Source organism: Trypanosoma equiperdum, assembly GCF_001457755.1.
Source record: "Trypanosoma equiperdum strain OVI genome assembly, contig: ctg_891, whole genome shotgun sequence".
NCBI classification, from domain to species: domain Eukaryota; phylum Euglenozoa; class Kinetoplastea; order Trypanosomatida; family Trypanosomatidae; genus Trypanosoma; species Trypanosoma equiperdum.
This window is the reverse complement of record NW_027124855.1, coordinates 18741-34623: the sequence shown is the minus strand read 5'-3', so window position 1 is coordinate 34623 and position 15883 is coordinate 18741. Positions and strand designations below refer to the sequence as shown.

At 48.3% G+C, this 15883-nt stretch overlaps 4 protein-coding genes across 4 annotated transcripts; all 4 read right to left on the bottom strand.

Annotated features, from left to right (window-relative positions):
- Nucleotides 1-1152: 1152 nt before the first annotated feature.
- TEOVI_000428700 (lipin, putative) lies at nucleotides 1153-3573 on the bottom strand (the record flags this gene model as incomplete). Its single annotated transcript, XM_067227073.1, has 1 exon — nucleotides 1153-3573. The coding sequence occupies one exon, from the start codon at nucleotides 3571-3573 to the stop codon at nucleotides 1153-1155; it is 2421 nt and encodes an 806-aa protein (XP_067083174.1).
- A 1170-nt stretch (nucleotides 3574-4743) lies between these two features.
- Nucleotides 4744-10707, bottom strand: TEOVI_000428600 (uncharacterized protein; the record flags this gene model as incomplete). Its single annotated transcript, XM_067227072.1, has 1 exon — nucleotides 4744-10707. The coding sequence occupies one exon, from the start codon at nucleotides 10705-10707 to the stop codon at nucleotides 4744-4746; it is 5964 nt and encodes a 1987-aa protein (XP_067083173.1).
- Nucleotides 10708-11124: 417 nt separating this feature from the next.
- Nucleotides 11125-13845, bottom strand: TEOVI_000428500 (uncharacterized protein; the record flags this gene model as incomplete). Its single annotated transcript, XM_067227071.1, has 1 exon — nucleotides 11125-13845. One exon carries the CDS (start codon nucleotides 13843-13845, stop codon nucleotides 11125-11127), a length of 2721 nt encoding a protein of 906 aa, XP_067083172.1.
- Nucleotides 13846-15013: 1168 nt separating this feature from the next.
- On the bottom strand, nucleotides 15014-15511 carry TEOVI_000428400 (uncharacterized protein; the record flags this gene model as incomplete). The annotated part of the gene is made up of 1 exon (XM_067227070.1): nucleotides 15014-15511. One exon carries the CDS (start codon nucleotides 15509-15511, stop codon nucleotides 15014-15016), a length of 498 nt encoding a protein of 165 aa, XP_067083171.1.
- Nucleotides 15512-15883: the final 372 nt, after the last annotated feature.

Here is a 15883-nt window from a genome sequence, read left to right as displayed (position 1 = left end):
AAAAAAAAGAAACTAAATCGGGACCTTCTGTCGTACTCCACGTTCAACAAAATAGAAGAGGGAAAAGAAGGTTGTCCAGAAGGGCAGTCAAGCAACAACAATAATAATAGTAATAATAACCATTTCAGCACCACCACGACCCGGCAACAAGAACAGAAAAAAAAAATGAAATCCAAAACCAACCAAATGAGACAATGTTCTAACAGAAGATAACAGTTCAGTGAGACCCTAACTCACTAATGCGCAATCAACCCCATACCCGCCCCACACGATTTCTTTTTTATTCGTTGATGGGCATTTATTATTTTGCTTAACAGAACCTGCTTCTTACTGTGATATCGTGTGGTAAAAAAAAAAAATGGAGTAGTAGTTCCAACGAACAAAGGAACAAAAGCTATGGAAAGGGGAGTTGTGAGGAAAAGGTGGAAGAAAACGAAACCCTTTATGAGACGCCTCACGAACACACTTAACAAAATAAAAAAAAGAAAAAACGGCAAATAGAAAGAGAAAGAGAAAGAGACAGAGACAGAGCTCCTCTACGACACGAATTCACAGATTTATCACCGCACCGTTTCTCCTTTTCTTCTCCCCCACGTCGGTTTTCATTGTTTCCTCGCACTTCTAATAGTTAACAACATCCTGTACTCATTCAGTACAAATCCATGACCACGTATGATGTTAAATTGAACGGAAAGGTGAGGAAACGAAAAAAAGGAGGGGGAAATGTAACGAGAAGGACTAAAGGAAACAGTAGCGGTCGACTAAAAAACAAAAGTGTTGAGGGAACACATTGGTGTCGAGACTGTTCACTTCCCCCTTTCAAACACACACATAAAAAAAAGAAAAAGATATCAACATGTTGTAGTGATACAAATGCGGCACCGTGCACAAGGGGGGGGGAGAAGAAAACTGAGTTTTCCTTCTCGCATGTCCCGCTGTACACGTCATCAAAGACATCAACTTGGCCTCCTCCTCCTCCTCCTCCCTCGTTTGTGATTTTAATTCGGTTGCAGGTTCCTGTTCCTAACACTTATCTCACCGTGGTATGGGTTGGTAACGGCCAATCAATAGATTCAATTTATAATCATGGGCACCTCCTTTTCCCCTCCTGTACTCCTCATTTGTTTAAACGAAATCACCACACCCACGCCATCACACAGTGTCACCTTGTTGATAGTTTTCGCTGCTTGTGTTACCAAGACCCAAAGGCAACCATGAAGCTTTTTTTTCATTAATTACCCGTGGTTGCTGATCCTTCTGCTCAAGGTTTGTAGCGGCCTTAGTATTGAAGGCGCTGCTTTCCCCTTCTATCATGTCAGTTGGTTGTGCACGCCAGTACACAAAAGAGTCAAATTCTCTGTCAACGACGACATCGCACGGCTTATATGTGGAGGTTGGGTCATTCGTGCGGTTGGTTACAGCGACGCTCGCACTGGGATTACTCATTCCAGACATTTCCAAACCACGCGCATCGATATCAGCGAGGCCAAGCCCATTCCCAAGTGCAGACAACGGGTGCGTAGAAGTTCCTTGACTACTAAACGAGGCGGTGTTGGTAATTCCGGTGGGCGTTGGACTAAATTTATCGCCGCTGCTGTAAGAAGAAAAACGCCTGCCATCGGAGAAAGGCTCTCCTTCGCTCCCTTTGAATGTAGCTCCCCCGTTATGCGCACCCGCGGAACAACCTAAACCAAACTGAGCATAACTTAAGTTATGTCGCCTCACAATTGGTGGGAAACTGCTATCCACATCATCCGCAAGCCTTTGATAGGTTGATGTCACATTCGCCACGCGAACCAAACTCTTTGAGTCGACAACATATATTTTATGTTCCGGAACCATGACGGCAAGGTAACTTAGCATATCACTCAGTCGGTTTCCAAAACCCGCGTAGAAGGGTTTAGTTTTTTGTGGGAAGGCATTGACCACCTTCTGAAGACAGGCAATCTTGAAAAAATGGGATTTCATCGCTACCTCCTGCGCCAGCGCTGAGAACAGTCGCTTCGGTGCTGTAAGCACCGGGCCCTTGGGAAGTGACACTCCATTCTGCTGTATATTCCACAAAAATTTGCGCGTCATGCTTATCTGTGAAACACTTCGTGCAGTGAGGTATACAAGACGATAGCCATTTTTTTGAATCTGGCTATACAACGAGCAAATACCGGGATGGGTCCAATCCCGACCAATCAAAGGCATGATGTGGCCCAGAACGTCACTTTTCGTGATCGTGCCATCCACGTCACTAATGACAAGGCGGTCAGTAGAGTCCCACAAGTACACGTTCGCCTCTACAGCAACTTCACCACGGAGGGAACTGTGCGTAATATAGCGAATGCGATTGTGCCCCGGGACAAGGTTTAGCTTTAACAGATCCGCTTCCATGGGAACGAGGCTGCGAGTAAAGTATGTCCCGTCACTTGATGTAATGCCATTGGAATTCAAGTCGTTGGTACCACTGCCACTGTAGTTGCTTGCCGTCGCCTTGCTCGGCACATCATTTTGTTGAGACACAGCCCCTTGCCCCTCCGGAGTGGGGCCACACGGTGATGGAGGGTTGCTGGCACAAACATCAGGAACGGGAGTTACTGGTGCAACACTCCGTGCAGGTGTACAAGAGCCACACGGTGGCGTGCCGCTGCAACCTGCTGTTACCCCTTCATCAGTGTCCGCGGGAAGATGAACATCCTCAAAAATATAATCGTCAGCTGACGCCTCAAGTCCCTCATCACTTGCTGATGAACCCAGTGCAGCGACGTCGGAAAAAGAACCATCTCCACCCTGGGTGGAAGTTTCTACTTGCACCATCTGTGTAACATCATCAGGAACACCAACAGTAATTTCGGTACTGTTCACTGCAGTGCTGCTTCCCTCCGTCGTATCAACCATTAACCTCGTATAGTCCTGAAATCCGCTTAGCTCCTGTAAACACGCTTCACCCTCGGTGTCACCCATCACTACATCCCGTAGATAATCGGGATTCTGATGCGACAGCCGCTTGATTTCCTGCATCGCACGCTCTGCCGCAACAACAGTTTCCTCGGCGAGATGCAATTCAACAGCATCAGCACCTGAACATTGCGCCTGCGTATTAACATGCAGGCGTCCATCGCAATCTTGCTTGATAAGAGGTTGATGGCTCCTCGTTTCCGGGTCATCTTGAGTCCCATTAAACTTGTTTTTCCCCCAAGAGCCAAATAATCGGTGCCGTAGGGATTTTACGGGAAGTTCCCCTCCTCCGGCAGAGGTGATCGAGGCTCCGGTGTCTTGCGAGTCGTCACTGGCAAAAACGGGCGACTCCGGTCTCCCGCAATCCCCATCCAATAGGCACGTTGTCTTCAACCAAAACGCTTCGCCATTCGGTCCAATCTTCATGATTGCTGATGTCATTTGGCCATTTACTTCAATACGCACCACTTTGTCACCCGGACGAAGGACTTTTACTTTACCGAAGCGGACGTTGAAGTCGGTGCTATGTAAGCGACCATCAGGGTGATGCACAACAATCACATCGTTGGCATCACTCGACATGTCGAGATGATTGATGTTAAAGAAATCTGCAAAACCAGATATCATCGACACACGAAGTCAACAACAGTTGATACAAAAAATGCACAGCAACAGAGGTCACTCTTCACAACTGTTGCTTCAAGAGGTAGCGGCAATTTTCTTTCTTTGTTTTTGCTGACAATGTTTTATTTTTTTTTTCCTGACGGTGCGTACGTCTATTGCACCAGCGGCCCAGAAGGATGTGTCCAACGTTTTGCAGTTTGGTTTTTGTTGCTGATTTACTTTAAACTCGTTCACACTTCCTCTTAAAGCACTACGACCACCACAGTGTAAAATCAGGAACGTGGGCGGTGGAAGCAACACTAGAGGGTTTCCTACTGCTACCTTTCCCTACAACCCGAATACAAATGTATCAATATATATATATATGTACGCTATGTATCCCCTTTAAAACTTATATAGTACACGTTACCGTCGAAACGGTAGACTTTAAATAGTTTAGACAAGACTATTGAAAGAAACCAGAGTACATTTAAGCATAAGCGACGAATTGGAAAGGAACACAAGCAACACTCCAACAGCAAAAGGTGCACAGAAAAAAAAATATGTAAGATGGCTTCTGCCTTACTCACTATTTTAACTGCAGCACAGTGGCCTCTTTCACTTACGACGACCTGTGCAGGTCTTCCACGAGTTTGTACAAATCACACAGAACACATTTACCTTGTGCACCTGCGAGCACAAGCGGTCTGTGTTGGGGGGGGGGGGCAAAAAGAAAGAAAGAAGTTTGTGAAGAGAATGTTTTGCAGCATCAGGTTGAAAACTGGAAATGGAGAAAACACGGCGTTTGCTCCTCCCACAGCGCACCTTAGCGTTCAAAGAGTAATAAACGCAAAAGCAACTTGAAAATTCCCAAACCAACCTCACATCGCTCCCTATACACACAATACAATTTACCTTCGAGGCGGCGTTTCACATGTGAAGCTGGGAACGATAACTTATACTCCACTGGAGTAATCAGGTATCCGAAACCTCCGCCACTATGTAACAACCTTAAGTGTTAGTGTGTCACGTGTGAGAGCCGCCGAGAGTAGGGATTCTCACCCCACCCCACGAACCTCTTTTTCCCTCATACAATTGCAGCCGGTGTAATACATAAACAATAAAAGTAGTTTGTGTCACTGAGGATAATGCTGTCAGTGTGTACATGGTATAAACCACCTCCATCACAGTTGTTCAACTGCATTTGTGATACACATCTCCGGTACGCGGCACCGAAGCTATCGGACTTTCCGGCGCTGTGTTAACAATACTTTGAAGGAGGCTTACTATCGCATCAAAAGTGTTCCCTATTTCCACTGTAGCTCCTGCACCATTATGCATCGAGGGAGCACCAACATCAATTTCGTCATCCAATGAGCCTTCCCCCGCCCGTTGGGTTCCCTCAGTCTCATTTCCTAGTGGTACTAGGTAACTCAAGATAATTGCAGCCGCTGCCGGCGAAATGAGCCGATGTGGAACATGCAAGTGCTCAATCATATCCAAAAGCACAGGTACGGAAAAACGCTCCGCATCGTTACCCATAACCACGGCGACGTGTGCGAGGAAGCGCTTCAACCCCACCCCCGCTTCACAGGACTCGCTCGCACAAGCATCTGTCGACAATTTCGGGTGATCAGAGAATTCTGACCTGGACAAAAGCGGGGTAAGCGCCACCACAACATTGTGCAGGTCTTCTGCTGCCGTGCTTGGTAGCATATCTGTGAGTAGTTCAAGTATTGTGGTAACGCTTGTCCTCTCCGAAGCTTCCCCAGCATCGCCATTGGTGGTATCTCGCTTTGCAAGAATTGTCCGCAAAACACACGTCAAGTCACGGGGACCAAGCAGTCCCAATCGTGCTCTTGTCACAGCTGGTGATTCACCCTCACGAAAAAAGCAGCGCATCGTCACATCAAGCAGCTTCTCCTTTACAAGGCAGTTCACTAATTGCTGTTGCTGCCTTGCCTTAGAAAGTGGAACCCAAACGTCAGTTACAAGTGGCCTATCACTACCAAAGATACCTGCTGAGTGGCAGCATGTTGGTGCTTCGCGGTCCGTGGTTGCAGTGACGGGGAAGATGCAGCAGTCGCCGTTTACATTTACTCCTTCGGGTGGCATGCAGTACTCAAAAACGGTGGAAATGTTTGTGGGGTGAATGCCTACTATCCCTCCGAAACTGCAGGAACTACATCCCATCGTATTGCACCAATAATCAGGTAGCTGCTGAACTATACGGTACAAGTGTCGCAGAGGGAGACCATTGGCATCGGCAAAAACATCAGAGAGTTCAACTGACTGTGTTTGCACGTCCCTACGTTCCCACCGCTCCAGAACCCGTTTCTCATACTGAAGAGGATCAAACGTATCAAGCAGGACAAGGAATTTCAGAACAGCACCGAGATCCAAACCAATGGACTTCTTCACTAATTCGCTATCTTGCTTGTCTACGCACTGTCGGTCCAGATGCTGCTCATTCCCTAAGAAGGAACCGAGATCACTAGACATCTCCTCCACAATGAGGGTGGCTAGGCGAACAAATCTACGCACACGTGCGTCTAAAAGTAGAGGCGCCGTCCCCTCATATATCAACCTCTCTTCACATAAAGCTTCCCCATCGCACTCAAGAGGAGAGGTGTACGGAGCCGCATTAGCTGCATGCAACACCATTTCACCCACAAATGCTATGAACTTTGAGGCACCCAGCGACTGCCGCAGCTGCATAACCAAACGATCTGAAAACGCGTGAAACATATCGATGCCCTCAAAGCGCTTGTCGACCCTGCCTGCCGCGGCGCCGCACCCAACCCCACCGTTAGCCGTCTGCCCGTCATCAGAACAAGTAACCTGATCATCAGTACACACTAGCACTGTCTCTGACGCAACTTGAGACGAAACTTTGGATTTCCTCCTCGTTTCGTCAGCTTCTTCCCTCTGTCTCAACTCCACAGCTAAACGATACGAAGAGGGTTTGCCTACGGATGAGTACCGTAATAGCACCAGCCAATGTTCCAGTGCCAGTTCTGTGAGTGATTCGGTCCAACCACCCTTTTCATGGTCGACTTCAGTTTCTCGCGATTTATCTGAGTTCACACCACGATTCACTTCCCCACCACTATCTGCAAGGCTTCTCCAGGGAGATTGCTGCTTGCCAAACAGCAACCTTCCCACACGAAAATAGAAAATGCGCCTAATCTGCCGCCCAAGCGCCGTTCCTTTGACAGAGGGAAGGATGGCGACCTGCGCCAACTGCATTAGGGACGGCACATATAACTCAGCCGGCCTAAAAAGCAACTTGCGGGAGGCGATGTGCAGTCGGCGAACCGTTGGGTTCGATAAATTCCCACCTTGGAGAAGCAGCAGCAGTCGTAACAACGTGCTGATATCAGTTGTAAAGTTGCACGTTTCATCAATGGCACACATAGCTGAGGAGCACGTAAGAAGGTCGTAAAGAAGTTTGGGATCATCTCCTTTTACTAACTCTGCCAGGTCCAGCACAACTTCCAGTGGCTCGCGAGAAACCTTGGCTGCGGCGACGATAAGTGGACCAGTGGTCGCTAACCAATTTTGCCGTAGTGACCGCAACTGCAACCGGTTCACTGCACTTACAGCGGCTGTTATCTGACCCATTGGCAGAAATTCGGCCAACTCACTGCTCCCATGTAACATGCCCTTTGATGTGGTTGCGGTGGCCACCTCCCTATCGGTACTGTCCCTGTTTCTTTTTACACTTGCGAAGCACCTAGCTTCAGGCCCAAGTTCTCGCAGAGCGACTGACACGACACTTTCAAAATCACCATACATCGCGAAGAAGGCGAAGAGATCAAGTGGTTTGCAAGTACGGCGCATAACTTGGGCAACCTTCCGCAGCACCAGATCAACAACGTTACCCTGCCGAAGAATTGATGGGTCCGTTGTGTGAAGTAACCGCAGAACAACAACAAGCGTCCCGAAATTCCGGCAGTAACGCTGAGTAATAAGTAAAACACGTTCAACATCAGTAACGGAGTATAAACATTTCCTCCTTGTGTCACAGAGGGCTTCGTGGGAATCACATTTGTCATTTACTCTGAGGAACGGGAAAAACATCACCGAGAGAAGACGGTCTTCCTTAGCAAAGCGCTGTGAAAGATTCATTGAGGATATCATCCAGCGCGGAAGTTGTAGTGCCACTCCAACATCGCTCTCGTCTTGGGGACTGCGTGGCCCAACCAGTTGTTTGCGTCCTACGAAGCCTTCCAGTAGTTGCGCAAGTTCGCGACTGTCGCACTGCGAGACCAAAAAAGCATACGCACGTTTCAAGTGACCATGAATTTGTTCTATATTCTTGTCGGATCTGCTGCCACAGCACTCCAACATCATACAGGCATTTGCAACTGCTTCCACTGAAATCAGCGATAGTGGGTTGCCAACAGTATTTCCCATAAATAAGGAAACACATAAGGCATGTGCTGCATGATCACGAGCTCGTTTAATGAAGGATATTACTGATTTTTCCTTGCCGGAGTGCTGCGACCCTGACCGTCCCGCCAAAGAGTTGGCAAGAACCCATGTGGAGCTCGCCACAAACATCGTTAAGGCGCCCTCAACATTTTCATCAAGGCGGCTATTCGACAAAGGTACTTCCACAAGCACACGATTTCCGCAGCGGATGAAAAGGTCATTCAGCAGAGAGAGGGCATTTTTCCCCATTTTTGACGCGAAACCGAAGATAACGGCACACGCCTCGCACAAAGAAATTGACTCATCCTGAATGGCACGTGCATGCGGGAGGGCAACCACCACTTGAGAAACCCCCTGACTTTCTTTGGATTCTTCAGTGTTAAATTCCTCCGTGATTGTAACTGCGTCTGAATGAATAAGTCGCTTAAGCCGATCCTCCACTGCGTGAAAAACGACGGAGGCTAATACAGGAGGTGCACGAAGCAAAAGACAAACAAGAGACGCGTACTGTCTTCCACTAAGCACCTCTTGCCCCAACTGTGACGAGAGTGACATCAGTAAACGATCCTGAAATGCAACAAAAGACCTCCAGCCAAGGGTGTGGAGACCTTCGGCAATCAACACCAGCTCTTTACCAGCAACCGACTTCTTTAGCAGACGGCTTCTGCCACCAAGTTCCTTTGCACGGGCTGTGGGCACAGACTGTAGTCCACTAGTATCCTCCGCGTAGTGCTTTCGCCCATCGGTAGCACATCCCTTGCGGCTCATATCCACACACTCTTCAGCACATACTGAATCATCCGTTGTAAAGTTTGCCCGCGACACAAAAACTGGTCGTCCGTTCCGAGTAGATGGCATGTGTCTTTCCATTACAGTTACAACAGAAGTTAGCAGCACTTCTAACTCGCCCTCGATCTCGGCGATGTCCTCGGCATTAACAGCAAAGGGAAGAGCGAGTGAATATGGTGAAGTCAATCCCACCTGAGGAGATTCTGTGCTTTCACTAACCATTGCCCCGTGGGTGGGGGAAAGATGAGCTTGTTGGACACACGTGGCAGATCCGCGACGCTCGAAACGCGAGTGAGTGAACGTCTTGCTAGATACTTTCCAAGTTTCTCGTGAACCGCAATTACCTTCATCACAGTGAGCCTTTTCAGTAATTTTTTTGGAAGTGGTTGCGCGCCGGTTGAAGTGCACTACCGCCACTCTATATATCTTTCCCAGGGCATTAAGTAATGCTGCCAAATCCGAAAACAAATACTTGTGTGCAAAGGGTGTCACACGTTCACACAAATGGAGCAGTACAACAGCCGGCGAAAGCACCTCATTTCCGTAGAGCATATTATTTCTTACGCCAATTGTGACGTCCCTGAAAAGTGTCCACGACGGTTTTTGTGGCTCCTTCGCTTTCGTAATACCATATGATGTTGCGGTAGTCGCAGCTTTCTCTTCTGAGGGGAATGTCAAAATACGCGCGTAGGAACAGGCAATGCTTGCGACTAGGTGGGACACGTTTGTGCCCTTAACATCCAAAGACGCCAGGAGGACAGCAGTTACAGACCGCACAAGCGACGCAACCAAACTTACGCGCCTATCGCCCTCTTGGTAATGGTCTGCCAGTGCAACTAACTGCGGAACACACTGTGTAAGCGTAAAAAAACGTAATACTTGTGAAGCAGACCCTTTCAGATGATCGTTTACTAAGCATCCAGCATACATCTGCATCACCGAAGCCAGGCGGCTACAGTCGATGGCATCTCCCTGCGCTAATGTGTGAAATAATGGGCCCGAGACCTCTCGCTTCCGGGAGAACGCCTGTGGCAAAGATGGCACCCCGAAAGCAACCCTGCCACTGCCTGATGAACGATCGCCACAAATCCACCCCGCCACAGCAGCTTTAGTTAGGGCCGAAATTAATGTCGAAAAGGCAGCTCCCCCATCGTTGGTCATTGCCCTTTCTGCGTCGGTAGTGAAAGTCACAAAAAGCGACTCTTCTTGAACGAGACGCAACGTAACAGGTAACAATATTTTACACAGAAACTGTAGTAATTTATCACGATTTTCCGCAGAAGTTCGCACACCACCGCTCGTAAGCATACCAAGAACTGAAAGAGTCAAACGGCCGGCATCGCCTGCAGCTGCACAACTGCATGGAGGTGAAAGTGACGAAACAAGACGACTACTCCAAAGGGAGGAAAGCAGTTCCACACATTCATAACCGCAACCGCACTCAAAGATAGACAACTCAAAATATCCACACGTCAAAAGTAATGCCGTGGCGCACTCCTCATTCATTCCACCATTGCACAATGCAGTACTCCCCTTGTTGGTATCAGAGCAAAAGAGATCTTTCGCAATACCACGAGTAAGAAACTCACGTGCTTGGAATCGAACGCGAGAAGCTGACACCGATACGCCACATGATCTGTGTAACAAACGCAATTCCGTCATGTAAGATACCAACGAATTCAGAGTTAGAGGTGCCGGGGGACTAGGGATATCGATATTGCGCCCGTTATATGCCCTTCCAGAAACGTTACGTTGACAATAAAGGTTAAAACCCAAAAAAAGATTATCGCAATAACCATTCGCACGAGTATTGCCAGGAAAAAACGTAAGAAACTTGATAAACCGTAATCCACATAGATATCTACGGTATGACAACCTGTTAGGAAAACATACAGAATACGGAAAAATACTGGAGAGTAAACGACCTTCCATTACCAGCCTCAATGACACCACACAAACGTGTGGGTTTTTGCGCGCCCCTTACCGCTACCTCAGCAGTGAAGCACACTCGACCTCTAATGACCATCAATCAGTTATAAAATAATGGAAAAGAAACGGTGAAAGTGTGTGTATGAGAGAGGGAAGGATAAAGAGCAGAACAAACAAGGCTCTCATCCATAACATGTACAGCAAGTAAAGGAAAAAAAGAAAGGCTAACATTGCTCATGTGACGGTTCCCGTTTACGCAAACCAATAAAACACAAGCGTGAAGAAACATTATCATATCCAGGACAGTTTCATGTTACAGCAAACGCACAGTGCACATATGCACAAAGATACACATACATTCGAACGTTAATCCCGTGACCATTTATGTGAGCAAAGGCCACACAGACTCACGAGCCGTTCCTACCTTCTCCCACCCCGCCCCCGGCGGTCCCTTCCATACACAAGCTCCACATTGATCCTCAGATCAGCCACAAATATTCTTTTGTTGTCGAGACGAAGAATGACAGATAAGGTACGATTACTGTGGAAAGTACACTTGGACAGGTGCAAGAAGCCACTGCAAAGAACGTTGCCGTTGCAGTAAAGAGAGACGCGTACCACACTGGTGTCCACAGTCTTCAGCTGCACAATTTCGTCATTGAAGTCAACCACATAGCACGGGGCGTCATCAACCATCTCACACACCACATCACCACTCCCTCCGGTACCGCTACGATGAGCGCTGAGTGTTGAGGAGACGGCAGTTTCATTTCCCAGCTGAAAAACGAGCGATACTTCAGGACGATCAACACAGGTGTTGGGACCCAACACACAGCCCACAGCGCCATCACCATTGCTGGTGACAAGGGGGTTCATTTGGTTGCCAGCACCCACAGGACGGGGAAGCTGAAAGTTGCAACGGCGCAGTTTAATACGAACACGTCTCTCAGTGGACGCTGCTATCCCACACACGCGGCTGTCAATTTCATGGAACCGTGCCTCGTAATCGCGTGGCTTGTTGAGGTTGTGGTGCAATGATTGTAGTGCAGACTTGAATTGCCCTTGCGATACACCAAAGAGTTTTGCTAACCACTGTAGAGCATCTTGAACGCGCTGATCCCGGATATGCTGCAATGACAGACAGTCGTTCAGAATGGAAATGAAATTCTGCGGGTTGCACCGTAGTGGAGAGAGTTGGATAAGATCGCGGCTAGACTTCAAGGCGCCGGAAACAACAGACCATGCGGCATCATCCAGAGTGTTCCGGCAGCACTGTTCAAGCAAATCAACAAATGAAAAACACGCCTGCTTACGGTCCTCGGCATCAACCTCGACAACCATCCGGAATATCTCACGCCGCTGCAGCGACACGGCTTGCTGCGGGTTATGGTGGAAGTGCGCGAGCGACGCGTTTAACAACCGTTTGCGCTCAGACACGAGCTTCAGCAGCCGACGGCGGGCGTGGCATAATGCTTCCCCGTTCCGAAGCTCTTGCTCGATCTCACTCACCTCCCAGTTCTCCACCATCGCCTCGTAGTTTTGACGGGCACGAGCACTCATCCCGTAACCAACAGGAATCACACGGCGGGCTGGTTTCGTACGGTGGACACTTTTCCTCTGCTGTTGCAAGCACTCTGCTGATGCCGCTAGCTGCTGCCCACTTGGTGATAATGCACCAGTGGAGAAAACATCACTGAAAGCAGTATCTAGCATTGATGGTAACCGCGAAGATTCTGGTGCAGAGATCAACTGGCCGCCATTGGGGCCACAGTGATTGCCATACAGTGTTGCAGGTAAAATACCATGAGTCGTCAATCCCTTGCCGCTGCGCAAAAACGACTCCAGCATTGTTACAGCGCGCTGGTCTGTAACAACCTTGGTGCGGTGACCCTCATTACCACATGCAGAATCCGGTATCGACGCAAATGAGGCTTGGGTACACTTATTCGGTGAAACAGATCCCGTGTCCCATGAAACCTCTTCGTTGGGCAAAACAACCATCGCTTCCTGGGGACCAGTGCTCCTCGATCCTCTCCTCCGCAGAAGCTCCAGTAGATCAGAGCTGTGTCTTGCTACATTAACAGCACTGCATCGTGCTTTCTTCACCGTAATCCTGCTTTTCTTCAACGCATCACGCAACGCCACCGAGCTACAAAGATTCTGTGGAGTGCAACGAAGTGCGTTAAGTCGCTGTTTCCGGGCATTAGATTCAGCGTCGCCAGCTACTCGCGCTTCGTCTACCATTTTGGCGGGCTTTCGAGCTCTGCGTCTCACACCGTCACCCATCAAACCACCGTCGTCGGAGCTCCCATCATCAGAATCGTTTACGACAATCATCACACCACCACCACCGGTACTGGAAGACACACGCTGAGCAAGACATTTGCTGAAGTGTCGCGCGCTTTCCTCCAACTGCCTCATTTTAACCTCAAACTGTTGTCGATCAAAGTACTGTGAAAATTGCGAAGTCTTCTGTACCGGCTGGAGAATACCCCTCAACATCTGTTTAGCATCTCGGTTTGCAAACATTTCGTTAGCCGCAACCCCCATTAGAGGGCCACTCACAGCTTCCTCAACGGATCGTACCTTCAGCGTCGTGGGTAAAAGCGATCCATACGACTGCGGATCGTACGTAATTCCAGCTTTTAGGTGCCCTGGATCCGTTGGTTGTACCTTCCCACCGTCAAGGAATGGGAATGTGGCTTCACTCATGGGAGTGGATGAAGTACCTTTGCAGCTTGTGGCAGCCAAAGATTGCTGTTGCGTGTCGCGCCCAACATCAGCCATGACACTGAAAGACGATTTCCTGTCCTTTATACTGTGGTTCACAGAACTCCTCATGAGACGGCGTGGCAGGAATTCTACCGAACTATCCACCACGTCCGCAACCAATCCTTTGGAATATTTCATTGCCCTGGTGTAAGCAGCATTTTTGCATGCCCACACTTCTTCAGCATGTGTCCCGCCGGCCCACTGGCTGCCAGCTTGCGAGCGCTCCATGGAAACAGTGTCGCTACTGCCCTCAACCTTGCCCACACCAAGTTTCGGGGGACACGTCAATGAAGGCAGGGAACATCCCGTTGACATGGTGCCAGCGGGATACAAACTCCCACTGCCAGAGGGAGATCGAGAGGCAGACATCGCATGAAGATGAATGGTCAGTGGTAAGAATTACAAATAAATGTTAAATCGAGTTTATCACTGAAGAGGGAGACTCGTGTGTTTAGCACGCCTATTGGCACCAGCACACGTCACACACGGATATCCACTTGAGTATAATCACACCTTACTATTATGGGAGAAGTAAGAAAATAATTGAAAGAACATGGTAAAGAGTAAAGAAGGCAAAGAATCCTCTGTACACACAACAAAACGTTCAGCATTGCGCACCCCGAGTAACATATAAACAATCGGCCGACTCATTTTATCCCATCGTAATCTCTGGAGTGACTTACCCCCTCCAAAGGACTAGAACAAGGTTGCGGGATAGTAAGAAAAGGTGTAGCAGTAAGCCAATACCACATCATATCTATTACGGTACCCTCGGTAATGAATGAGCAAAGAATAAAAAATAAATAATAATAATAATAACAGAAAATAATAAAACGTCTGAAAAGAAAATGATGAGGGAAATAATATCAAACAAAAGGAAAGGAAGCAGTTGACACGCGCATTGCGCAATACACCGCATTTCACCACCGCACTCACTCAGACTGTAGAGCCACTGACGGAAACGGGGAAATAGAAGGCACAAAGAAAATAGAAGCATAAGCAAGGCACAAGCGGAGACAACAGAGAAAAAAAAAAGAATAACACGAAATACACGACAATACTATGGAGGGTCAACTCCAAACTCATAGTTCAACCATGTCGCAGTGAAAAAGAGAGGGTGGAGCGTGACCACATCGTAAACAATGAGGCGATGCGAAGGTGCTCGCTGTGCAGCCTACGATACGTACGCAACGAAGTGGTCCAAATAGCGCCACTGTCACGCATGTCGTAGCGAATGCACTCAAAACAAAGTGGGGGAAACTTCACACGCACACATATGTATGTATATATATTTGACAAAACCGTAGGGTAAGGGTATAAACGCGAATATATGTAGAGGGGAGTAACAGTGGTAAAATACTCAATCCGATGATACAGTGAAGTAGCGAAGGATGTAAGGCAATGACCTAACACAGACGCTGTAGTAACTAATTGGTTCGATATGCGGATGTACTCATCTCCGCATTGGTCAAAGGGACGTCAGCAAGCAACACCAAACTACTCCCATTGGGTGAAGCCAAAAGATGGCGCGAACTCCCTACGTGTTAAACAAACCACCAGACGGCGGGTTCGAGTTGCGGAAACTTCCTTGTTGGTTGCGGTTTATTCCTCGGAAGTTCCCGCCACGTGCACCAACGTTTGCAAAGTTGCCCTGTTGGGCCATACCGACCGAAGAAAGGCTCACCTGCTCTGGGGCATTTCCCCTGTCGTAGCCAATGTCCCGAGGATGGTTTAAACCCAAGCGTGGATCACCGTGAGGAGGAGATTCACCATAGAGACTAGGATCGCGAAATATATCACTACGGTTAAAACTTCCTTGATGGTTGGGGCTTGAGCCACGGAAGCTCCCAGGACGCTGTGTGGCGCTTAGCGGTGTTGGATTGACGTCGGAGGTTATATTTTGTCTGAAGCTTCCTTGGCGGTACAAGATAGGACCACCAAAGTTAGTCCGTAGTTCCATTTCGCCACTGTATGTTTGTATTTCGGGTGTTGTGCTGTGGTAGTTAAAATTTGGTTGTTGTCCAGGGGCATTCATTTGCAAATTTTCTTGTTGGGGGGATCCGTTAACACAGAATCCATTATTCACCTGGGGACAATTACCGTTTACATTTTCCGGACGACAAAGATTGTCACCCGACTTGCTACCTCGCCCCGAGTAGCTTTCGGATCTAACAGTTCCACCTAAATCACCAACCGACTCAACGACAGTTCTCTGTACATCTGATCCGTTGCGCCGGTTTTCCTCAACATCACCTGCCGGACGGTTCCGTGAAAGGAGCCACAAAATTAAGAAAGCGGCTACAATAATTAAAATTAAAACAATTAAAACCAATATACCAATAGTGACGTTGTGCCGATGATCAAAATGCGACTTGTCATCGCTACTTGCAACTGATAGGATAAAAGG